This window comes from Garra rufa, chromosome 17, assembly GCF_049309525.1.
Source record: "Garra rufa chromosome 17, GarRuf1.0, whole genome shotgun sequence".
Taxonomy (NCBI): domain Eukaryota; kingdom Metazoa; phylum Chordata; class Actinopteri; order Cypriniformes; family Cyprinidae; genus Garra; species Garra rufa.
Genome location: NC_133377.1, coordinates 29,340,775 through 29,365,512, shown reverse-complemented (window position 1 = coordinate 29,365,512; position 24,738 = coordinate 29,340,775). Strand labels below are relative to the sequence as shown.

At 35.2% G+C, this 24,738-nt stretch overlaps 2 protein-coding genes across 2 annotated transcripts; both read left to right on the top strand.

Annotated features, from left to right (window-relative positions):
- Positions 1 to 214: 214 nt before the first annotated feature.
- Positions 215 to 3,094, top strand: cbx3a (chromobox homolog 3a (HP1 gamma homolog, Drosophila)). Its single transcript, XM_073821709.1, has 5 exons — positions 215 to 411; positions 1,112 to 1,251; positions 1,379 to 1,547; positions 1,634 to 1,728; positions 2,492 to 3,094. The coding sequence occupies exons 2-5, from the start codon at positions 1,118 to 1,120 to the stop codon at positions 2,616 to 2,618; spliced, it is 525 nt and encodes a 174-aa protein (XP_073677810.1). The 5' UTR covers positions 215 to 411; positions 1,112 to 1,117; the 3' UTR covers positions 2,619 to 3,094.
- Positions 3,095 to 11,874: 8,780 nt separating this feature from the next.
- snx10a (sorting nexin 10a) lies at positions 11,875 to 18,607 on the top strand. Its single transcript, XM_073822419.1, has 6 exons — positions 11,875 to 11,910; positions 12,785 to 12,871; positions 13,235 to 13,335; positions 14,187 to 14,285; positions 14,897 to 15,112; positions 17,791 to 18,607. The coding sequence occupies exons 1-6, from the start codon at positions 11,884 to 11,886 to the stop codon at positions 17,942 to 17,944; spliced, it is 684 nt and encodes a 227-aa protein (XP_073678520.1). The 5' UTR covers positions 11,875 to 11,883; the 3' UTR covers positions 17,945 to 18,607.
- The last annotated feature ends 6,131 nt before the right edge of the window (positions 18,608 to 24,738 follow it).

Genomic DNA, 24,738 nt, shown 5'->3' with positions numbered 1-24,738 from the left:
TATTTTCTTGTAAATTAAAAAGTAATGCGTTACTTTAGTTACTTGAAAAAAGTCATCTGATTATATTTCTCCCCAACACTGATTATGTACTGAATCGCGTTATTTTGCATTACCAGCGAGTGAAACTCTTTTTCTTCTTCTGAAAAACACGGATGCTCCGCCCTATGAAAAACCTCATTGGACACTCCGTAACTGCGCCAAGGCGTGGCTTTACGTCCTCGCGTTAGATTCAGGCTGGCCTTCGTCGAGCCTCAGTCCACTTCTGTTTCATTGATTTATAGTGTGCCAAGAGAGTAAAAGTTTTAAAATTTCGTGTTCTGATAAAGCGTGATATATTTTCGTCGCAGTTGATTGCAGGTCGGCAAGTGTGAAGCTCTGCAATTCACATTTTAGCCCACTTCCTTTGTGAGGGTGAGTTTTCGCGCGCATGCATGTGCTGCTTCGCCGTCCATTGTAGTTTGCTTTTAGAATGCTGCAACCTCAATTATGCAATACGTATTTTTCTTAAATCTGTTTTTTAGTTGTTTAAATTTGCATAGATGTAGAATGCATGCTTGCACGATGACGTATAACAACGTTATATTTTAGTTTTTAGTGTATGCATTTTCTAACTAGCACGTAAGCTAACTCTTGCTATTTAAACCCGCGCGTTATAATGAATATTACGCAAGCTACGATTTTGTGAAAAGTCAGACTCTAATCCAAACAGTAAGATTATCCGAAAATATCAAAAAGCAATCATTTCTAAATGCAGTCTGAATTGTTTTCAGGCCTTTGGCCTGTTCATGCATGCGTAGTTACGTTAGCTCGTTAACATGTTAGCACAGTAACGTGCTAAGTCGACTTTGAGATAACTTAGTCGTAAGTGCTTCAGCGAATTATATTAGCATTAATAAACGGTCTCATACTCGTCTCTCAGTAAATGTACTAACATTTTTCATTTTAGCATAATTTGCAAGTCATAAATACGCAACTTCTTTGGAACCTTTCTTTTTTTTTTTTTACTATTTTATTTCGAAAGGGAGCATTTCTGTAAATCATACTCATTTAAGTTTGAATTGACCGAAGTCATCTGTTTTCTGGTTTATCATTATTCTTTTGTGCATTTCAGATCGACATGGGTAAGAAACAGGGAGGAAAATCCAAGAAGGAAGTTCAGGAGGTTGAGGAGTTTGTAGTGGAGAAGGTTATCGACCAGCGAGTGGTCAATGGGAAAGTTGAGTTTTTCCTAAAGTGGAAAGGATTCACAGAGTGAGTACTTTGTTGTTGTTGTTGTTGTTGTTTTCTCATGCAGGTATAATGGACAGTTGGTTTGGGTCTTCATTTTAATGTGTGCAATGAAATTAACAAGATATCTTCTTGTAACAATTTTCTTCAGGGCTGACAACACTTGGGAGCCTGAAGAGAATTTGGACTGCCCTGAACTAATTTCTGCATTCCTGGAGTCTCAGAAAGGAGTGGTGGAAAAGCCAGAAGCTGTAAAAAGAAAATCCTCCACTGATGAACCAGAATCGGAGGAGAGCAAGGCCAAGAGAAAGAAGGAAATGGTAAAGTTGTGTCATCAGTTTTAGTGATTTGATTTTAGCATTGGCTATTGATAAAACTGACTTACGTAAAACTGTTTTTGCTCCAGTCTGACAAGCCAAGAGGGTTTGCAAGAAACCTTGAGCCAGAGAGGATCATTGGGGCGACTGATAGCAGTGGAGAGCTTATGTTCCTCATGAAGTGGTAAGAAAACCATGTAGTTTTCTGATATATTTGATTGGAAATAAGAACATAACCTTAGCAGTATACATTCATAGCAACCCTCAGGTTGCTCCAAACCTGTGTTGCTTTTGATGAACACAAAAGATACTTTGTAGTATGTTTCAGTTGTTTTTGTCCAGATAATGAAAGTTAATGGGGTCCAAAACTCAATCTCAATTATTTTAATTGTATGGATGAAAAATAAAACATGTTTTTCAAAATATCTTTGTGTTCCACAATAGAAAGCCATGAAGGTTTGAAACATAAAGAAATTATCCCTTAAAAGGGATGGCATTGTCATTTACTCACCCTTGTCATTCCAAACCTGTATGACTTTTTTTTCTGTGAAAGTATTTTGAATAAAATGTTTGAAGAATGTTGGAAAATAAAGTTTCATTTTCCTTTGACCTTCTGTTGTATTGACCAAATATACAATGGAAGTCAATGGGAACCAGAGCTGTCTTCAAAATATCATTTGTGTTCAGTAGAGTCAGTCATACAGGTTTAGAACAACAAGAGGGTGAGTAAGTAATGAGTGAATTTGTTTGAGTAAACTGTGTCTTTAAGATGCTTCTAAAAGGCCTGTAGGGGGCAGCATACCCACATGCAAAGCCTTCCTGATTCAGAGACACAAGATAAAGGCTTGTGAAGTGCAACACTCCACTTCCTAATCTAATTGTCATGTTACATAGTCTGTTTTCTTATCTTGTAGCATTTTAACCAGAGATATGTTTTGTGTTCACAGGAAAGACTCTGATGAGGCAGACCTGGTACCTGCAAAAGAGGCAAACACCCGTTGCCCACAGATAGTCATCGCCTTTTATGAGGAAAGACTAACTTGGCATTCCTGTCCTGAGGATGAGCAACAATAGCTCCCCACATCTCGCTGAATTGTGCTTTAGTGTCTTCCACCTGTACAGTGTTAGCAGAAGTGTTGATAGCCTGACAGTGGAGGATTTTTTTTTTTTTTTTTAAATGTATTGAAGTTTGGCAGGAAGCTTTGTGCATGACTGTAGTGAACCAATGAAAGTATGTACAAATGAAATGAGTGTGTTTTTAAGGGTTACTATATAGGGCGCTTTAACTGCTCGTTTGAACTAGGTGTCACCGCAGTGCTGTTCATTAATGCACTGGCTTTTCTTCTGCTGATCTTGTCATTCAGTAAGATCCAAAATTGTGTTCTGTTCATGTTCATAGTTTCTTTTGGTGGGCAATGCTGTCATTTATCGTAGTAGTTTTTCCTTTTAACTCTTGTTTACATGAATATTGGAATTGTCTGTTTATGTAAATGTCTGTGTAAATATTTCTTATTTTTTAGTTCAATAAAGGTTTATATGCCTGCTTTTAATCTGCTTGCATGTGTCTTAAATATCCAACACGGATGTCTGACATTTATGGATAAAGAACCTTTACTAAAGTGTTTTCTTGGGGCTGTTGGCATGCAGTATGCTTTCATATTTGTGGTATGCTATAGTGAGCTGTTTTCCACTACATGCCAAAAAAACTGGTTTAATGGTATGACTTCTTTTGTTTTGAGAGACTTTGGAACTACTTTTAAAGGAATGGTTCATGCAAAAATGAAAATTTACTCCCTTAACCATCCAAGATGTATGCGTTTGTTCATCAGAATAGATGTGGGGTAATTTAACATTGTCACTTGCTCGCCAAAGGATACTCTGCAGTGAATGGGTGCCACCAGAATAAAGAGTCCAAACAGCTGATAAAACATCACAAGTAAAACACGACTCTATGTAATAAATTCATCAAAATATTTTCAACCTTAAGCCATTTCTTGTGGCTAAAATGAGAGTCCTTTATCCATAATGTTGCTTTTGAAAGCTGACTGAACCAGGAGAGAAATATGCATAGATTAAACAGTCCAAAACCATTCTAAACAAATATGAGCAATGGATAGTGATGTGAGAGAATCACTGGAGATGGACCTTATTATGTATTTGTATTTTGGCCAGAAGCAATTAATTAAATAATTTAAAACACTGCAAATGATAATTTGTTTTTTATAAACATAGTTTTTCACTTCAAAAGACATTGATTGATGGACTACAGTTGTCTTATTATTTTTGAATTGATTTATCATGTTTGGATTTTCATTCTGATCGATTCACTAGAGAGAATCCATTGGTGAACAAGTGATGAAAAGTTAAATTTCTCCAAATCTGTACAAATGAAGAAATAACCTGAGGGTGAGTAGATTTTTAGCAATTTTTTTTTAATTTTTGCATTTTATAATACATCTACCTCCATGTTTGTATTAAATGAGAAAACCTGTAATGTTCCTGTTCACAAAACATTTTTGCACTCTTGTTATTTGATCCTTGTGTTATGATTACACACCTCCTAAAAACTACAAAATAAAAGTACCACCGTTCTCGTCTGCCTGTTTTGTAGGTCAAACCTGTTTTGCAGTAATAACAGTGCATTTTAACTGAAGCTCCCTGTCCCTACCAACTAATGATGAACAATGAGAAAGAGTGTGTTTCCCATAGTTATTTCACAGTGCATTTGCTTCCACTCTGACTGCTTTTGTGGGTAGTCTCTCTTCTGCGTTGCCTGTTTTCCAACGTCATGTGAATAAGTAGTCTTTTTCGGAAAGAGTTAATTTGAGTGTGTGCACAGTAATGTGAAAGTTTGCATCCGTGTATCACTTTCTTTTTCAATAGGCTCCAAAAGAACGTATTTTTGCGTAGGCTATCATGTGTTGCAATGCTATGTGACGGCCAATTTGTATATTTTATGAAGTGGCTGATTTTTACGAATTCGTACGACCTCACTCGTATGATGTTGTACTGTTTCCTGTTAAGTTTTTTGGCGGGGTTGTTCCTTTGTACAAATAGTATTTTCACGACGCGTCATCAATCGACCCCATTGGCGGCAATAAACGTAAACAATGCCACTCAACCGAACAAAACTCGCATATTGCTACTGAAAATAGACAATTATTGTTATGTTTTGAGTTGTACTAATCCAGCAGACTGTTCGATAAAAACATTTGGACTGCCAGAAGTTATAACAAATCAAGTAGAAGAAAAAAAAAACTGTCTGAGGAACTAAAGGCATTTGTGGATGGCCAAACTGAACCAGGATTTTCAGAGCGAGAATCTTGACAACATTCATGTTTGTTCTTATCATTTATGGTCAGGTAGGTGAAATATTAGGCTAATCTTAATTAATACTGCTCATACATATCGTTACCACCTATTAACTTTAGTGTGTCAAAATATTGCGCCCTTTCCTGTTTAATGTGTGTACTGTGTGTATATATTATGTATAAATAAATACACATATAAACGTATATTAAAGAAAAATGTTTTAGATTTATATATAAAATATTTATAATTCTATATATAATCTAAATTAAATACAAGTATAACTATCCCTACATATAAGTATTTTTAAGTCTATAAATGTAGGGGAAAGTGGGGTGAGTTGTGCCAGTTTTTACTCAAAGTGACTTTATAGTGAAGCCATGACAGTAATCCCTCCAATTTGTCCATATATTTCAGGATGTGGTGCATCCCCTGGAACAATAACTTTGGATCTGAAATAAACTGATTCAGAATTATAGCTTTCAGGAAAAAAGTGGTCTCGTGGCACAACTTGCCCCTGGTGCGGGGTAAGTTGTGCCTTTGGGATGAATACATTGGGGTAAATTGTGCCAGTGATTATTTAAGTTAAAAAGAACATTTTAATGTCATGAAATGTAATGCTATATAAAATCAAGACAAATTCAATACAAAATTGCTCATTTAAGGTTTATTTAGATATCGTTACCCTATTAAACTATTGGCATGTCATGTTTTCTACTTTTTTAGAAAACACTAAAAAACTCAGATACACAATAAATGATATTTGTGAATCATTAGAACGCTCTCTGTCAACAAAACGCTGTCTGTCAATTATGTAACATAGGAAAGAAGTTACTTTCTTATGAACATTTCTGAACATCCCATTGTGACTTAGGCCACTTAAAACAAACGGCAGGTAAATCAAACACTGATGAGGCACGCTCATCTTTTCACACAGATTATCCCCTGTGGGCAGGGGCGCCGCTCGCAATTTTGGGCCCTATGACAAAATATGAGGTTGGGCCCCCCCTACCACACCAAAGCAGATCTCTGGGGGCCCCTAAAGGGCGTGGGCCCTTAGAATTGTCCTAACTTTCCCCCCCTTAGCGGCGCCCCTGCCTGTGGGTATGTAGGTCTAGATCAGGGATGCATGTCCAACCCTGTTCCTGGAGATCTACATCCTACAAAGTTCAGCTCCAACCCTAATCAAACACCCCTGAACCAGTTAATTAATCTCTTAGGTAGCATGTGATTATTACAGACAGCTGTGTTGGAGCAGGACTGGAACTAAAGTCAGCAGGTAGGTAGATCTCCAGGAACAGGGTTGGTCAGCCCTGGTTTAGATGGTCTAGATCTGGACTATTTCTTAACATCCCACAGGCACAACTTAACCCTGTCCCTTTGGCACAAATTACCCCAGACAGACAATTTTGAAAGACTAGCATGATCCCGCAGTTTAGAGCTAACATTATGCTAACTGTATAGACTCACTGTGTAGCCTATAAAGCACTAAAACATGTGTGAAACATTTTCAAACTTGTCTATAATTGTTCAGATGCAACAATCAAAAAACCTTGATTATATAAATTTTACTTTGAAAGGCAAAAAACAGTTTTTTGAGCAAAAATGTGCTTAGCCCTCATGCCATGTGTCTCTCTTTTTGGGGGGATGGGTAAATTGGATGGCTCTACAAAAGTATGTGGTCACATGACCAATTTCTTCTATGGTTTTCTAGAAACAAGGGGTGGAACTACTTCCCCCCCCTGGCACAAATCACCCCACTTTCCCCTATGTGTGTGTATTTATAATATATACATAATAAATACACACAGTAAACACACATTTAGTATGTAAACATAAACTTTTATTTTGGATGCGATTAATCGTGATTAATTGTTTGACAGCCCTAGTTCTGTTCAAAGCATAAAATGCTTATCATCTACAGTCATTTTGAGAATTAGGAAGTAGTTAAAAGAATTGCCCACATTTTGTAATCAGAGCGACAAATGACCTATAAATATTTAATTGCACAATTAAGTTGAGTCATAAATTTTCCAGAGCCAGAATCTTTCATTTATAGCATATTTGGGGTTGTCTTTCGGAGGTTTCTCTTTTAATATTTCTGAGTGTCAATCACACATCTCAGAAACTGCTGTCCAGAGCATTAGCTGGAATTTGTTAGATATATATTGTGCATATCTAAAATACACACAGACAGTCTGTTAACCATGGAAAAAAAGCAATGTGACCAATAATGTCATTACATCCCTGACCTCTCTGGTTAGAGTTCATGAGTTCATGTTCTGTACACTTTATCAGACGCAGGATGCAGGTGGTGTGTCTTTCTATTTGTACACTTCTTTAGATTGTATCCTATTAATTTTAATTACAGTTGCACATCATGGAAATTCCAGAAACAAACATACATATGTGATATGGGTTGTGGGAGGCATGTTATCAAATTGAAAAAAAAAAGTCATGACAGTCATGCACAACCTGACTTATTCATTGATGATATCCTGAAACAAACAAGAGAATGCAAAACAATATAAGTGCACTGTCAGACCATGACCATAGAAAACACATTTATTACCATTTACTTAGCTAGTTGCAGGTCTCATGACAAAGATTAGCAGCATGGAGATGGACTTTGAGTTCTGAGGCATTTTCTTTTTTTTCTCCCAAGAACCTGTTTTTGTAATGTCATCCTGAAATAAGCAGGTAAAGTGAAGAACTAAAAACTCTTTATGGTGATAATAAAACTGCATTGATACTTGTTGGCTGATGTATATGTGTATTTAAATAACAGGTAGACACGGTGGAGGGGGGGGGGGGGGGAGTGTCTTATGACACAGGGTATGGTATTGATAGGTAAAAGTCCAGCTTTCCACCCTACTGGACCTTTGAGTAAATTATCATTATAAAAGACTTCAATCAGATATATTTTGGAGATCATCAGGCTATTTTAACCATGCAGAGCCAAAACTGCTACTTTAGTGAAATATTACCATGGGGAAACAATTTTTAAAGGAAAAAGTAAAAAGCATGACTTAAGTTATACAACTTTTGTATGTAAATTTTGACTTGTACACACTACACCCAATGGGGCTACCCATGTATCCCGTCCTATATAAGTATATATATGTGGTGTAAACCGGGTCTCATTTAACAGTGGATTTTTCTGAAAGGGTAAGAAAATACATTAGTAGATGTGCATGTTTAGCTGCTTTTCTGTAACTAATTCCAGCAGAATTAAGCTGAAGAGAAGCTGAATGTTTCATGTGATCGACTATGTCAACAAATAAACAGAAGAAACTTGGAGAGCACCAGAGCAGTCAACTCTTGCCTGAGGAGAGGAACATTGTAAGTAGCCAACTACTGAAAACCAGCCAAGCACATCGAAACATGGAGGACCAAGACAATAAAAGGTAAAAGCTATGTTAAATATGAAAGTGTTGTAGCGTTAAAGTCAAAAGTTTACATACACCTTGCAGAATCTGCAAAATGTTAATTATTTTACCAAAGAGGGATCATACAAAATGCATGTTATTTTTTATTTGGTACTAACCTGAATAAGATATTTCACATAAATTAAATTTACATAGTAGCAATAATAGTGGAATTTATAAAAATGACCATGTTCAAAAGTTACCTGATTGATCCACAGCTTTTTTTGTTTAGTGATAATTGTTAATGAGTCTCTTGTTTTTCCTGAACAGTTAAACTGCCCACTGTTCTTCAGAAAAGTCCTTCAGGTCCCACAGATTCTGTTGTTTTTCAGCATTATTTTTATTTTTATATTTAAACCTTTCCAACAATGGCTATATGATTTTGAGGTCCATTATTTCGCACTGAGGACACTGAGCTATATGAAATATGCTAAGTATAATAAATATCTGCATCAGTAAATATGCTATTGTTAGAATAATACACCTTTTTATTATTATAATCAGATTTTATAATAATTAGTGAACGTCATAGGGATAATTTGCACACTGAAAAATTAAAAAAATATATATATGCAATTATGAAACATATTTGTGTACACAATAGTAAATAGCAACAGTCTGTGTAAAAATATATATTTTCTTGTTAACACTATATGAAGATTTGTATTTTTTTGTGTTTGGAGAATGATTTTGCAAAATAGCAAACATTCTGCTCAGTTTTAAACACTTCCAAGGGAATGTTTATGTAGTGTTTTTAAAATGCGGAAAATACATCTTGTGGTAAGCTGTCATGTGCCACAGACCGCAGGTTGTGGTAACTGTCAGTGTGACTTACCTTCTAAAATTCTGGAACATTGTAAAATGAAACTGAAACGATAAAAAGAGACACAATTATTTCTTCTTACAAGATTATATTACTTGCTATTTTTGCTTCTTCACTAGCCTGTTCAATACTTTTATATGTTGGTCTAAATGACGTCTATTATGAGTAATAATGCTTTACATCTGTTGTGGGTTTACTGTCAGGTCAGACTGAAATGACTGGAGACACTGGTAAAAAAATAAACTAGCTACCTGTGTTTAATACTGTGATCCCTCAGAAGGATATCCAATGGCAAGCAGGAACAGGAAGTTTTTTGTTTACATGGTCATTTGGTTAAATCATAACCATTATGATTTCTGAATGATCCATTTTTGTAACTTAGCACCAGTAGGTTCTGGGTGTATTAGGAAGGAAGCTTATCATCGTATATTTATATAGTTAATCTTTTATTTAAAAACAACAACAAAAACAGTTTCAAGATACAGATTAACAAATTATGCCCAGTTGTTCAAAAAGTTTAATCTGAATCAGAATGACCTTTTTTGCTATCTAGGATCAGATCATCTTACTTTTGGACATGGTGATAAAAAAAAAAATGAGATGGGGAAAAAAGACAGTGTTTTGCATTCTAGTTTTGCATTGCGTTTACACAAATAATTACTTCTCACTGGTCCATCTCTGATGATTGCAGCAATCTAGTTTACAATCAGTGATTTAAAAAAAATATAATATTTTTGTTTGATATTGACAGATGTGGGGATATATTACATATTAAAATGTTGTATTTTTTGGACCAGTTTTAAAGTTTTATTACATTTTTGTTCCTGAAACCCACCCTGCTGGGATCAGAATAATCCAGTTTTTGGACCAAAAGTATCCCAATTTTACTAAAACGTTTTAAACAATACATACTGAAGATTTAAAAACCAAGGTTGGATTTTGTGATCTAATTCGAATTCAGAATCTTTTTTCCCCCCCCTTTTTGACCCGTTTTCAAGATTTGATCCAATCCCATTGACAAAATCCGATCAGATTACTTTTGATGACTTGGCCCCTGACTCCATGTAACATTTCTCTAAAACAGCAGCTATTAGCCTATTTATTAAGAGGGTCTCTAAATACCAAGCCTCAGTCAAGCCCAATGGTTTAGGTGGAAGAAGTCACCGATAGTGGTCTACCTGATCACTACTTTAACTTCTTTTTAAAAAAATCCCAAATCAGTACCAACGTACATATTGTTTATTATTATGTAAAAATAATTTGTAATCATTATAACTTTTAACTGGGTGTAATGCTCACACACCTACTGATATTATACATGACAAGCACAAACAAATAAAGGGTAGAAGGCAGCGCATGCGCACATCATTTACTGCGAGTCAAAAAGACTTTCATTTCCCACACGCGAACTTGTTTGCCACTTTCAATCACATCAGTCCCAGGAGCACCTGGACCGCGGTAGCAGAAATACACAACACGACAGAAAAGGTGAGAACAAAAAATTAACGTGGCCTATCCCAATATAACATGAAAAGATATAAAAACATATAATGACGAAACAATAGAGCGGATGTAGAGTAAACTTTTGTTAAACACTAGAGTAAACTTTTGTGTTGTTGATAAAGCTGCCGTTGGTTTGAATGAAAATTGTAGCTGCTTCTAATATACATTTTTAATACAATTCTTCGAACATTTCCAGCTTTGGTTGCAACATATAAAACTTAACCTTCTAGTTAGGCTTGTTATTTTAGAAGCAAGTATTAAAACACGTGTCAAAGTAATTAAATACTCCATCAAAATAGAAAGAAACAAAAAAAAGCTGTTTAGACTATGCGTTTTCTCTTTTGTCATTAGTTTTAAGTGGTTTTCTAAACTATGAAAGGTATATACTATTCCTATATAGTCAATCAAAGTGTCCTTTTGTTGCCTAAATGTATGTTTTGAAGCAACGTCTCATAAAGTCTACATATAATATATGTAAAACATCACCAAAACCAGGTCAAACTAGCCATGATCTTGTAAATTCAGTCCAAGGTGCTCAGGGTATCTTGTTGTTTGCTGGCCTATTACTCTGGGATTCCCAGTCAACTAATTAAGTTATCACCAAAGTGAATTAGTTTGAGTATGGATGAAAGTCACTGATTGCATGTTTGTGTGGACTATTGCTGATGGGACTTTCATTTTTGGATTCAGGAAAATTGATCTGCTTTATAGTTCACCATTAGAAGTGATTCTCTCTTACTTAGCATGTCATTGCTAAGCATACACAGGAAAACAAAGCCTGATTTCATTGAAGGAGGCAAAAAGAATATCTGGGTTTGCTGTAGCATAAGATTGATTTATTGTTTTAATGTCTGACATTAGCCATTCATCACTGCAACTTGCTTCCCAGCTCAATAGTTATGAAAAGTCATCATTGCTGTTTAACCACTTATACAGTGAAGTGTTTGGTAGCAAATTGATTAATGGCAGATTGATCAAAATGATGTTTGTCTTTGTCTTGTTGAGATCTGTAATCACAGTTTACACTGGTGTTTTTTAGATTATTTCCTAATCTCATTTTTTAGTTTTAGTGCAATAGAAACGAAACAATCCAAGCAACACAATAGTAAAACGATCCAACAATGACAGTCTGTTTGCCAGTTCTTGTTTTTCATACTACAATTTGTTTCTTTTAAGATGCATTAATCTTGGCATGAAATAGGCTTATATGCTGGTATGACAATAAAAATCAAACAAACTGACAAACAATCTCTCTTTTTTCAGTCGGGTCTCTAAAATGGAAAAAACAAACCTTGTGAAGAAGGTCAGTGTTTTGTTCTTTTCGCCTTCACATTTTTCTTTTCTGTTCATCTACAGCTTTGCTTTGTGTGACTCAGTAGTCTTTATCAATATAGTAAACTGATGTTTTAGATAAAACCTTGACTCTGCGGGTAAACAGTAAAATATTAAGTCTTATCTGGTGTTTTATTTGCCGATCTGAGAATAAATTAGATTTGAATGCAAATGAAGTCTGTTTTGCTACAATTAAAAAATTAAAAGTTTTTTTTTTTCTCTCTTTAAATTCTTTGTGATCAATGATCACATGATTGTTGGTACAGAGAAAGAAAAGGAAAGCATCTCGGGTGGAAGTTTTCATTTACACTTTGTATATGAGCTGCTATTGCATCATTCCATTTGTCTGGAATTTTTAAAGAGGAAACTGTTAACACATAATTCCACCAGTGCCTATTGATGTTGTTTTTAGTTCATTTGTTTGTCGATTTTCTTTTCTTACCCATGCATTAAAATAACTTTTGTGATGTGTTTATTCAAAAACAATTAAGGTGACTCTCTCTCAGATCAGGTGCAACTTTTATGGCTTGTATGTGTTAGTTGTTTTTAGGGAAGTGTTTTGCTTGACCTCAAATGGGTTTGTTGGCTGTGATGCAACAAAGTGTGTTAATTTGAGAGAAATTCCAACTGTACATTACAAATCTGCCAAATACCCTCAAACTCTGGTTAGCATGAAATGTAGGTGAAAGGGCAGAGTCTGAATCAAACTGGTCTTTAAAAGGGGTAAAACTGTAACTCGTAATGAGAAAAAGTGCAAGCATGCTCTCTGCTGAGTCACTTCCTTGTTGAATTTGAAACACTTTACTGATCATAAACACTAACACTTACTTTTTCTCTAACTGCAGGAGTTTATAAGCGTATGGGTACGAGATCCTCAGGTACACAGGGAGGATTTCTGGCACGCATATGTCTCCTATGAGATCTGTCTTCATGTGAGTGCAGTACACACATTTACATCGCACTTACACTCTTAAAAATAAAGGTGCTTTAAAAGGTTCTTCACAGCGATGCCATAGAAGAACAATTTTTGGTTCCACAAAGAACCATTCAGTCAAAGGTTATTTAGGAACCATCTCTTTCTTACCTTTCTATAATCTGAAGAACCTTCTTTTGCCACAAAGAACCTTTTGTGAAACAGAAAGGATCTTCAGATGTTAAAGGTTCTTTATGGAACCATTTAGACAAAAAGTGTTCTTCTATGGCATTGTGAAGCACCTTTATGTTTAAGAGTGTACTATTGGGGAATATTGCTGTTCATATGTTATTTTCTGATACAATATTTTTCTTGATTATAGACCAATAGTATGTGTTTCCGAAAGAAGACATCTTGTGTGAGAAGGAGGTATAGTGAGTTTGTTTGGCTGCGTCAAAAACTACAGAACAATGCTTTGCTCATGTAAGTATATTTAAGGATATCACACTTTTGGGCAACACAAAATTATATTTTAAAGGGGTCATGAACTGAGAAAACCATAATTATTACATATAAGAGGTCATTGTACTATAAAAAACATATCCTGTAAGTTTCAAAACTTTCTCGTTAGTCTAAAAACGGTTTATATCGAAGCCAATCTGGCAAAACGTCAGGTTGTAGAATGTGCCACTTCATGATTTAATAGTGGGGCTAAACCCTGCCTCCACAGAAGATGATCATCACCTGCTTCTACGTCGCTGCCTGTTTAGCCCCGCCTACCGATTTGCGTGTGTAACAAGTAAGCAAACGATAAAGATGGCTCCAAAGACAACAAAATGCTCTGCATTGCCAAGTTGTGAAAAACATTTCTGCTTTGCCAAAGTGTGGATGAACTTTATTTTGAATGAAGTTCCAGATTGCTTGGTCCTTTTTTCACTTCATTTTACAGCAGATTAATTTAGATACAAGGCACAATTTGACTCAGGGTTTTCAGAAAGATTAAAACTAAAAGACGATGCTGTGTTGACTCTATTAGATCAGATTTTTGATCCAAACAGGACAGAAAATAGCCTAATACTAATAAATTATGATGCTTTTGATGTACAAATCTTGAAAACTTTATAAGAGTACCTCAGAGAACAGTACAAAACTTATTAAAAAAAAAGGCAGTTCATGACCCCTTTCATATTTGAAGACTGTGTACTCTGGACAATATTATAGTTTTATTAACAATTAAAAACAAAAAAGAGTAATAAGAGTTTTTATTGCAAGTAACGGCATGTAAAAACTTGATTGTTACTGATATAAGTGTTTCTCTCCCTTTTTGTCTATAGAGAGCTACCAAAACTCCCTCCAGGGAATCCTTTTTTCAATCTCAATAGTGAATTCCAGATCAGTCAACGAATGCGGGGGCTGCAACAGTTTCTTGAGGCGTGAGTTTCTTCTGTCACTCTTTGTCATCATTTATGATTAGCTTGATTATGCATTTGATGTCTTATATTGGTCAGTTCTCACTGATCTTAAAGTGGAATGAAGGAAATGCAGTGTTTTTGCCATCTAGTGGCTGCTGCAATACATGTACATAATGTATACATGTGTATACATATAGATTTTTTTACTCTAACTAAAAGCATTTATTTCAACACATAAAATATATATTTTCACATTATTTAATACAATAGAAAATATACACATTAAAATAGAAATTAATGTATTTGACACAGTATTAATTGCCCAAGAAATTAAATGTTAATTTGAAAATATTTTATCTGTGTTGAATTGTATGGTTTCTATGCTATTAGTAGTGTTTATTTATTCATTTTCAAATACATTTTTTGTATAGCATCTTTCTCATTTGCTTTCTTTTTATTTTTTTATTATTTTATTATCCTCTAAATTTTTTTTTATATTCTTTTTCAAATGTAACAATTTTGTCATTAAATCCATTTAATGTTTTTAAATGACTTCTTTAAATAGCCTCAGCACCAGTTTCTAAAAATGATTACACTCGATGTTTTTTTTTTATTTAAATGTTTGTGTTTAGTGTTCTACAGACACCACTACTGCTGTCAGACAGTCTGCTGCACCTGTTCTTGCAGTCACAGCTGAGCATTGCAAAAATGGACGCATGTGCACAGGGACAGACGCATTACACGGTTGCACAGGCAATACAGCGATGTGTCAGCTGTACCCGTTTCCCAATAGAGGAACAGCAGCAAGAAGAAGACAGCAAAACATGCTGCGATTCAGACTGTGAAAGGTGTGTGCCTCTCACTGTACATTAAGCCTCCCCAGTGTTGTTTAGATTATGTAAATTGCTTAAACTCGATCGATTTGGCATGTTCGGTGTTTTATGCATATATAATCATCCCACTTTATAACTGTATACATACAGTTGAAGTCAAAAGTTTACATACACCTTGCAGAATCTGCAAAATGTTAACTATTTTACCAAAATCACACAAAAATTTAGTATTGACCTGAGTAAGATTTCACATAAAAGACATTTACATATAGTCCACAAGAGTAAATATTAGTTGAATTTATAAAAATGACCCTGTTCAAAAGTTGTTACCTGAATAATCCACATTCACTAATGCTATAGAAGGAAAAACTATGCATTAAGAGCCTGTGGGTGAAAACATTTTGAATTTGATGATCAGGGTACATTCAACTTATTTTGTCTTCTGTGGAACATGTAAGTATCTTTTGTAGCTTCTGACAGCAGTACTAAATGGGGAAAAAGGCAAAATAAGAAAAATTTACATATCCTCATACGGTTCAAAAGTCTACACCCCTGTCTCTTAATGCATTGTTTTTCCTTCTGAAGCATCGGTGAGCGTTTGAGCCTTCTGTAATAGTTGCATATGAGTCCCTTAGTTGTCCTCAGTGTGAAAAATGGATCTTAAAATTATACAGTCATGGTTGGAGAGGGTTCAAACACACAAAAATGCTGAAAAACCAGAGTCTGTGTGACCTGAAGGACTTTTCTGAGGAACAGTGGGCAGTTTAACTGTTCAGGACAAACAAGGGACTCATGAACAACTATCTTTAACAAAAAAAAAAAAAAAAAAAACACAGCTGTGGATCATTTAGGTAACAAAACAGTATTAAGAATCAAGTGTACAGTCGTGGCCAAAAGTTTTGAGAATGACACAAATATTAGTTTTCACAAAGTTTGCTGCTAAACTGCTTTTAGATCTTTGTTTCAGTTGTTTCTGTGATGTACTGAAATATAATTACAAGCACTTCATACGTTTCAAAGGCTTTTAAAGACAATTACGTGACATTTATGCAAAGAGTCAGTATTTGCAGTGTTGGCCCTTCTTTTCAGGACCTCTGCAATTCAACTGGGCATGCTCTCAATCAACTTCTGGGCCAAATCCTGACTGATAGCAACCCATTCTTTCATAATCACTTCTTGGAGTTTGTCAGAATTAGTGGGTTTTTGTTTGTCCACCCGCCTCTTGAGGATTGACCACAAGTTCTCAATGGGATTAAGATCTGGGGAGTTTCCAGGCCATGGACCCAAAATTTCAACGTTTTGGTCCCCGAGCCACTTAGTTATCACTTTTGCCTTATGGCACGGTGCTCCATCGTGCTGGAAAATGCATTGTTCTTCACCAAACTGTTGTTGCATTGTTGGAAGAAGTTGCTGTTGGAGGGTGTTTTGGTACCATTCTTTATTCATGGCTGTGTTTTTGGGCAAAATTGTGAGTGAGCCCACTCCCTTGGATGAGAAGCAACCCCACACATGAATGGTCTCAGGATGCTTTACTGTTGGCATGACACAGGACTGATGGTAGCGCTCACCTTTTCTTCTCTGGACAAGCCTTTTTCCAGACGCCCCAAACAATCGGAAAGAGGCTTCATCTGAGAATATGACTTTGCCCCAGTCCTCAGCAGTCCATTCGCCATACTTTTTGCAGAAGATCAATCTGTCCCTGATGTTTTTTTTGGAGAGAAGTGGCTTCTTTGCTGCCCTTCTTGACACCAGGCCATCTTCCAAAAGTCTTGGCCTCACTGTGGGTGCAGATGCGCTCACACCTGCCTGCTGCCATTCCTGAGCAAGCTCTGCACTGGTGGCACTCCGATCCCGCAGCTGAATCCTCTTTAGGAGACGATCCTGGCGCTTGCTGGACTTTCTTGGACGCCCTGAAGCCTTCTTAACAAGAATTGAACCTCTTTCCTTGAAGTTCTTAATGATCCTATAAATTGTTGATTTAGGTGCAATCTTAGTAGCCACAATATCCTTGCCTGTGAAGCCATTTTTATGCAACGCAATGATGGCTGCACGTGTTTCTTTGCAGGTCCACCATGGTTAACAGTGGAAGAACAATGATTTTAAGCATCACCCTCCTTTTAACATGTCAAGTCTGCCATTCTAACCCAATCAGCCTGACATATGATCTCCAGCCTTGTGCTCGTCAACATTCTCACCTGAGTTAACAAGACGATTACTAAAATGATCTCAGCAGGTCCTTTAATGACAGCAATGAAATGCAGTGGAAAGTTTTTTTCGGGATTAAGTTAATTTTCATGGCAAAGAAGGACTATGCAATTCATCTGATCACTCTTCATAACGTTCTGGAGTATATGCAAATTGCTATTATAAAAACTTAAGCAGCAACTTTTCCAATTTCCAATATTTATGTAATTCTCAAAACTTTTGGCCATGACTGTATGTCCCTCTTATTTTGGTAAAAATAATTAACATTTTGCAGATTCTGCAAGGTGTATGTAAACTTTTGACCTCAACTGTATGTAGATGTTGGGAAAGAATAGCCATTTTGCCAATAGTGAATTAAAGGTGCATTTGGATATGTTGTAGGTTCAAATAATGCACAAACAACATTTAATATATACATAAATTACAACTTAAACTATGAATATCTATGTAGAATTGATTTTTTATGTTATATTTGTTTCTTTTTGCAGTACAATATCCTCTGGCTTGGGTAATAGTATAGGACGTGCCACACCAGTTGAAGAAGACTCTTCCTATAATGAAAGCTTTTCCCATGAATTTCAATCTACAACCTCTGAGGCAGAACTCTGTAGCAGCTTGTCGTCATCTCCTGGCAACCAGTAACATGTGCACCCTTGATGTGCACTGTTCTATGAACTCGAGAGATGTATACATACACATCCACACATACTCTGTCAAAGAGAGTTGTTGCCCAGTTGCTGCTTAGAGCCTCCAGAGTTATATTTGGATGGATATTGAAGACAAAAAGATCTTGATTATTGTTTTATTACATGTGTTTGTGTCCATGTTGTTTTGATGTCTTTTTTAAAAGAAAATACAGAGATGTCTTTATTTAAATGTTTGTGGTTATCATATTAAATAATCATCCTTTACTAAAGGGCTGACCTGAAAAGAAAAAAAAAAACTGTTGGAGAAAAATGGAGGGGAGAGTCATTCTGAATGTTTTTCTTGATACTGTCATTCAGGTGCACAATGGGTTTAATGTGTGACTGACAAAGAAGCTATAAAAATGCTTCAGCATGTACAGATGTGCTTGTTTAACAGATTTTTATTTTATGTAAGGTAACAGTTTATTACTTTAAATGTTTCTTAAAAATTCTTACCATATTATCAAATTTGTGAGAATGTTTTTTAAGTACATTTTTACTGCAATTTAGTGTATATTTAGCATTAAATGAATAAATGTTTGTTTTTTAATCCTAGTTGTTGTTGAAATGTAATGAGTGCTGTTGCCTAGAGATGATAACTTATTATCTAAATAAAAAACCTAAACGCTAAATAATTTGCATATTTATTAAGAGAAAGATAATAGTTTCTGCTTATTGTTCACATGATATGAGCCACTGAATTTAAATTTGATCCACTCTGTTAGAGCAACAGTATGGCAATACGTTTGATTACATTAGGTTAAAAGCATTATTATATGAGCAAAAAACTTAACATTAAGGGTAGATGTTGAGCTTAACCTGGCCACACATGCTAAATGGTTGTCTTTTTTTCTCTCTCCGCTCACAACACAGCATTTTTTAGTATCTAATTGTTGTTTAAGAGAGAGATTAAGCTGTCGATAAATGAGGGATGAAGTTTTTGACAGAAATGTTTGGTTGGAACCGGTGGCCTGATTGGGGCTTTGTTCGATCTGTGTAGGCGTAGATTCATCAGCGTCTAGCAGCAGCCGATAAACACTTTCAGTATTGTCATCCAGATCACCAGACTCACAAAACCTCACCAATCTCTGCCGGTGATAATCACCATCACTGTGGTGCCAACTGAACCTGTAACCCATTGTTTTACATATATGAACTGCTGTTCAAAAGTTTGGGATCATTAAGATTTGTAATGTTTTTTTAATCTCTTTTGCTGATCAATGTTGTATTTATTTGATCAAAAATATGGAAAAAAACAGTAATATTGTGAAATATTATTGCAAGTTCTAATATTGGTTTCCTATTTTATTATACTTTAAAATATAATTTATTTTTGTGATGCAGCACTAAATTTTCATCAGCCATTACTGTGCTGTTAAATCATTTTTGGAACCTCTGATTAATTCTTTGATGAATAAAAAATATATATTTATTCAAAATAAAATTTTACAATTTAACTCTTCGCCATCACTCTTTATCCATTTAACACATCCTTGCTGAATAAAAGTATTAATTTCTTTTTTATTTTAAATTTTAATGACCCCAAACTTTTGAATTGTAGTGTATATTGTATATTTTGAATAAACACAGTTCTTTTTAACTTTTTATTTATCAAAGAATCCTCAAAAAAGTATCACAGGTCCCAAAAAAATATTAAGCAACACAACTGTTTCCAACATTGATCGTAAATCAGCAAATTAGAATGATTTATGATGGATCACATTACACTGAAGAATGGAGTAGCCTAATAATGCTGCTTGTTTCACAGGAGTAAATTCTATTTTAAAATATATTAAAATAGAAAATTGTTATTTCTGATTGCCATAATATTTCACAAAATGACATTTTCAGATCAGCGTAAATTTACCTAATTTTGTCTACTGGGAAACATTTAACTATCTTTTGTAGTCTCTGAAGGGCAGTACTAAATGAAAAAATATGATATTTAGGCGAAATAAGAAAACATTTACACATCTCTAATCTTTTCAAAAGTTTTCACCCCTGGCTGAAAATGCATTGTTTTTTCTTCTGGAGCATCAGTGAGCGTTTGAACCTTCTGTAATAGTAATAGTCCCTCAGTTGTCCTCAGTGTGAAAAGATGGATCTCAAAATCATACAATCATTGTTGAAAAGGGTTCAAATACACAAAAATGCTGAAAAACTAAGAATTTGTGGGACCTGAAAGATTTTTCTGAAGAACAGCAGGCAATTTAATGTTCAGGACAAACAAGAGACTCATGAACAACTATCACTAAACATTTTTCATCATTTTTAGAAATTCAACTATTATTTTCTCTTGTGGACCATATGTATTTGGTTAAATAATTAACATTTTTCTTGTATATTTTATGTCTATAATTTACAAAATGTAATCATAAATCAATGCAAACACTATATAATAAAATTAAATGTTTTTCAAATGCATTTTTTTTTTTCGATTGAGAATTATACATAATTTGAAAGCTGATAAATAAGCTTTACATTGATTGTTAGGATAGGATAATATTTGTCCATGATACAAGTATCTGAAAATCTGTTATCTGGGGATGCAAAAACTTTGTCCAATGTTAATGAAGTTCTTAGCCATGCATATTACAAATAAAAAATTAAGTTTTTATATATTTACAGTAGGAAATTTACTGAATATCTTCATGGAACATAATCTTTACTCCTAATGATAGAATTTGACCCATACAATATATTTTTCCCTATTGCTACAAATATAGCCGTGTTACTTAAGACTGGTTTTGTGGTCCAGGGTCACATAGGTTATATTTTACAACTTGCATAACATTTTATATACTATATATATTTTATATAAAATATATATTAAAAATATATAAAATATTATATTTTTAGATTAATATACATTATAGTATTTTTATGTATACATGTTGAAATATATGATCACAATCATAAATCAATGCAAAAACCAAGCATTTGTAAAACATTTCAATTACTCACACAGACACCTAATTATCACTCTCATCTCCCTGTTCATTCTATGAGCAGCAATGACAGGAGTGCGTATAATGTATCCAGAAAGTGTCTAAGCACCAAATAAGTCCTTAAGGGCACGATAGGGGCTGAAACTTATTGCATTAGGAAATAAAACAAAAAACCACCTCTACCTTCAAGTCATGGGTCACTAATCAGAAGCACTTAGGCAGAGCAGGGGTTGCTGTGGTGATAGTGGGGTTGGGTGAGGGGAGAGATGCTCATTTATCACCGGCTGTTTCATAGTGAGGCTGAGCGGAAAAGACAGCGCAGACTCTGCAGACAAACGACCAACAATAAAGAGAATTAATCAGCACTGATTACCTGACTCCCCACAGCCGATAATGGAGGCTTAGAGAAACAAAGAGAGAGAGAGAGGACGAAATATGGCCGGTAGGAGAGACAGAGCCAGATCAGAGGAGTTACAGTACAATAGAATTAGGAGGATCCTTTCACTTTGAATGTACTCGCTCTTCAAACAGGACGTATCATTTTTTTCCGACATTTTTCTATTATTCCTTAAAATAAACCACTTAAATGACTGCCATGTCTCAGAGGCCAGTAGCAGAGTCTTGTATTACCACTGAACAGCTGTCATTGCCTTGTGGTCCGTCAATACGGTGATCAGAACTCAGCATGGGCTGATGGATTAAACAACTGAACGAATTGGATTCTTCTTGCTGTGCAACGCCAGCTAATCGTTCCCCACACACAGCAATAAAACGCACCTCCAGCATGGTCACACGCTCATATTCTCTATTCAGCCCACCAATCACTGCCACATCTGATTTTGATATCTGAGATGACAAGGATTGGCCATTTATACTGGCTGTCTGGTAAGCTAACCATCAAGTAAAACAGAGACTGTGATAAATCAGCCACATCTGCCCTTTTATACCCAACATCAGAAACTACACAAGGCCTGTTGGCCAGATAAAGGATTTGGTTTATATGGACGGTTTGTTTGTTTCAAACGCAATGACTTTAATCTGTTTTGAAATACATTTATTCTCGAGTTATGTTTGTGTTATGATCCATGTCTCGTATTTTTAGGGTTATATCAAAACAGGACACCATCGCGATTCCCCTTACCTGTCATATTAATCGTTTATGCTTTGAAATAGCACATGGCGGTCAGTCCATTGCCACAAACCTCCCATAAAGACTTCCCTGGTGCTCATTGGATAGACTGCCATAACCGGTCTAAATGAACACTCCTTAATGGACCCTGATGGGTGAACTTAATCCAAACCCAGTTGCTACTGATCAACTGGGGAGAAGGAACAGATGGATTGCTTTGTGTGTGCGCGTGCATGTGTGTTATATTGTGCAGTAATTGCTATGTTTCTCTGGTTTATTGGCTCTTAACCTTGGGCTGACAGCTACTGAGCAGGTGGGGTTTCTGTTGCCATGGCAACGGCTCGGAGTTCACGAGTGTGCTGGCATGTAGGATATACCCCACTGCAGCTCGGGCAAAATCACCCATAAAATAAAAAGGCAAAGAAAACGAGAGTGAGTGAGAAATCGAACGCTTTACTTTTAAGAATTTAGTGGTTATTTCAGAGGGCTGGCTTAAATTTGTGGGCCTCCCTTCCCAGGGTGCAATGTGTGTAGGATATACCAGTGTTTCCTAACCTTTTAGCATCATTAGGTATGCCTTTATAACTTTAAATGTTTTTATTTCAACTGATATTAAATATATATTTTAGCATTATCATTCAAGGAATGATACATTTGATAATTTTTTAAAGCAAAAAACAAGTTACTTATTTCTTTAAATATAGATGTGGATTCAATTGTTGTGAATTTATAATAGTAATATAATTTTAACATTCATTAGAGAAGTTTAACTTATGCTTATATATCATATAGAAATTGAGGCACAATGAAGCACTTAAAATGAAAAGCAAAAGAAGAAATTTGAAGCTTATAATTTTATAAGAGCAGTTTCATTCATTTTCATTATTTTAATAATTGTATTATTATTTTATTGTTTTTAATTTTATATCTATTATTTGAGCTGTTCTTGTTATTTTTAAAGTAAAATTAAAAAATTGGATATAACTATAATTTTCACACTAAAAATGTCTTGACATACCTTTTTTTTATGTTAACAGATTCACACCATTCATTTCCATTTAAAGAAGCACACTGTTACTGATTCAAAGAAAAAAAGAGACCAGACAAATTTTAATTTGTAATAAAATCTAAACCACAAAACCAGTCATAAGTTGCATATTTGTAGCAATAGCCAACAATAGATTGTATCGGTCAAAATTATCGATTTTTCTTTTATGCCAAAAATCATTAAGATATTAAGTAAAGATCATGTTCCATGAAGATATTTTGTAATTTTCCTACCGTAAATATATTAAAAATTTATTTTTGATTAGTAATATGCATTGCTAAGAACATCTGGACAAAGGTGATTTTCTCAATATTAGATTTTTTTGCACCCGCAGATTCCAGATTTTCAAATAGTTGTATCTCAGCCAAATATTGTCCTATCCTAACAAACCATACATCAATGGAAAGCTTATTTATTCAAATCTCTGGTTTTGTGCTCCAGGGTCACAAATTCATTGATCAATCTGGCACTATAGTTACCCAGCATGTCAAATCAAATCGAGTATGATCTGATTTCTCACTAAATGACTAATAGTGCATGTTACATAGGCAATATTAGTATGCAATATTATACTAAACATGTAGTATTAGATATAAGTGTAGATAAAGATTAATTTATATGTTTTAAGTCATTCAGATTGGGAACTCATTGGCTGCATTTCATCACAGGCCTCAGGACTGTTTCTGGTTCCCCCTGATGGCACTGGCTTATGTTTACTTCTACGTTTTCCTTGCATAAAAATACTGATGAGCATTATCTTGAAGTACAACTCAGACTCAACGCTCATTAAAGAGGTTATAGATTCTATTACGGCTCCTCTTTGGCACGGGCAATCCCTCACACGGCATAACACAGTACCCAATAAATACAAGTATATTTACAGCAGCTTTTATTGTGACAAACATTATTCTCATGGTTAGTTAATGGTGTAACAAAGTGACTTGTAATGGCTGTTAGTCATGCACAGAAACATATTAATAAAAGTGTGCATGATGCAGCTGCAAGGCAGCAGAATGTAATCGTATTTCCTATTTGATAATGAAAGAGGGAATGGGCGAGAGAGGGATACAGACAGAGGAAGAGCAAATGTGCGTAACCGACTGAGTGACTAATGGGGGAGCGAGGCCGAGGGACGCAGAGAGGAAAGGCGAGGGAGACCATCTGTTCTGCTCTCTCCTTGTTCTACCCCCTCTGCTTTCTAATAACTCTCTCGCTTCACTTCAGATTCATGATGGGATGTGGACACACACATAAACATGATGCAGAACAGACAGTCCAATTAAAATACATTAAAAGAGATTTCGTGATTAACATCAAGCTAAATAGAATAAGCATGACAGCCTTGGCAAGTGCAGGAAATGACGTTCATTTGTAGGCTGGCCTGCACAGATGCGTCCTGATGACAGGCATCACTCAGAAATATAAAAGAAGAAAAGTAAGAAAAAATTAGAAGAGAAGAGAAGAGAAGAGAAGAGAAGAGAAGAGAAGAGAAGAGAAGAGAAGGCAGCAAACAGAAGAATTAAAATGGAAGGGATGGACGATCTATTACTGAATAGCCGAAATTGAGACTGCCTCTCAGAGACCTTATTAAATTCTCCAATTAGTGTGGAGACATAAATAACTGC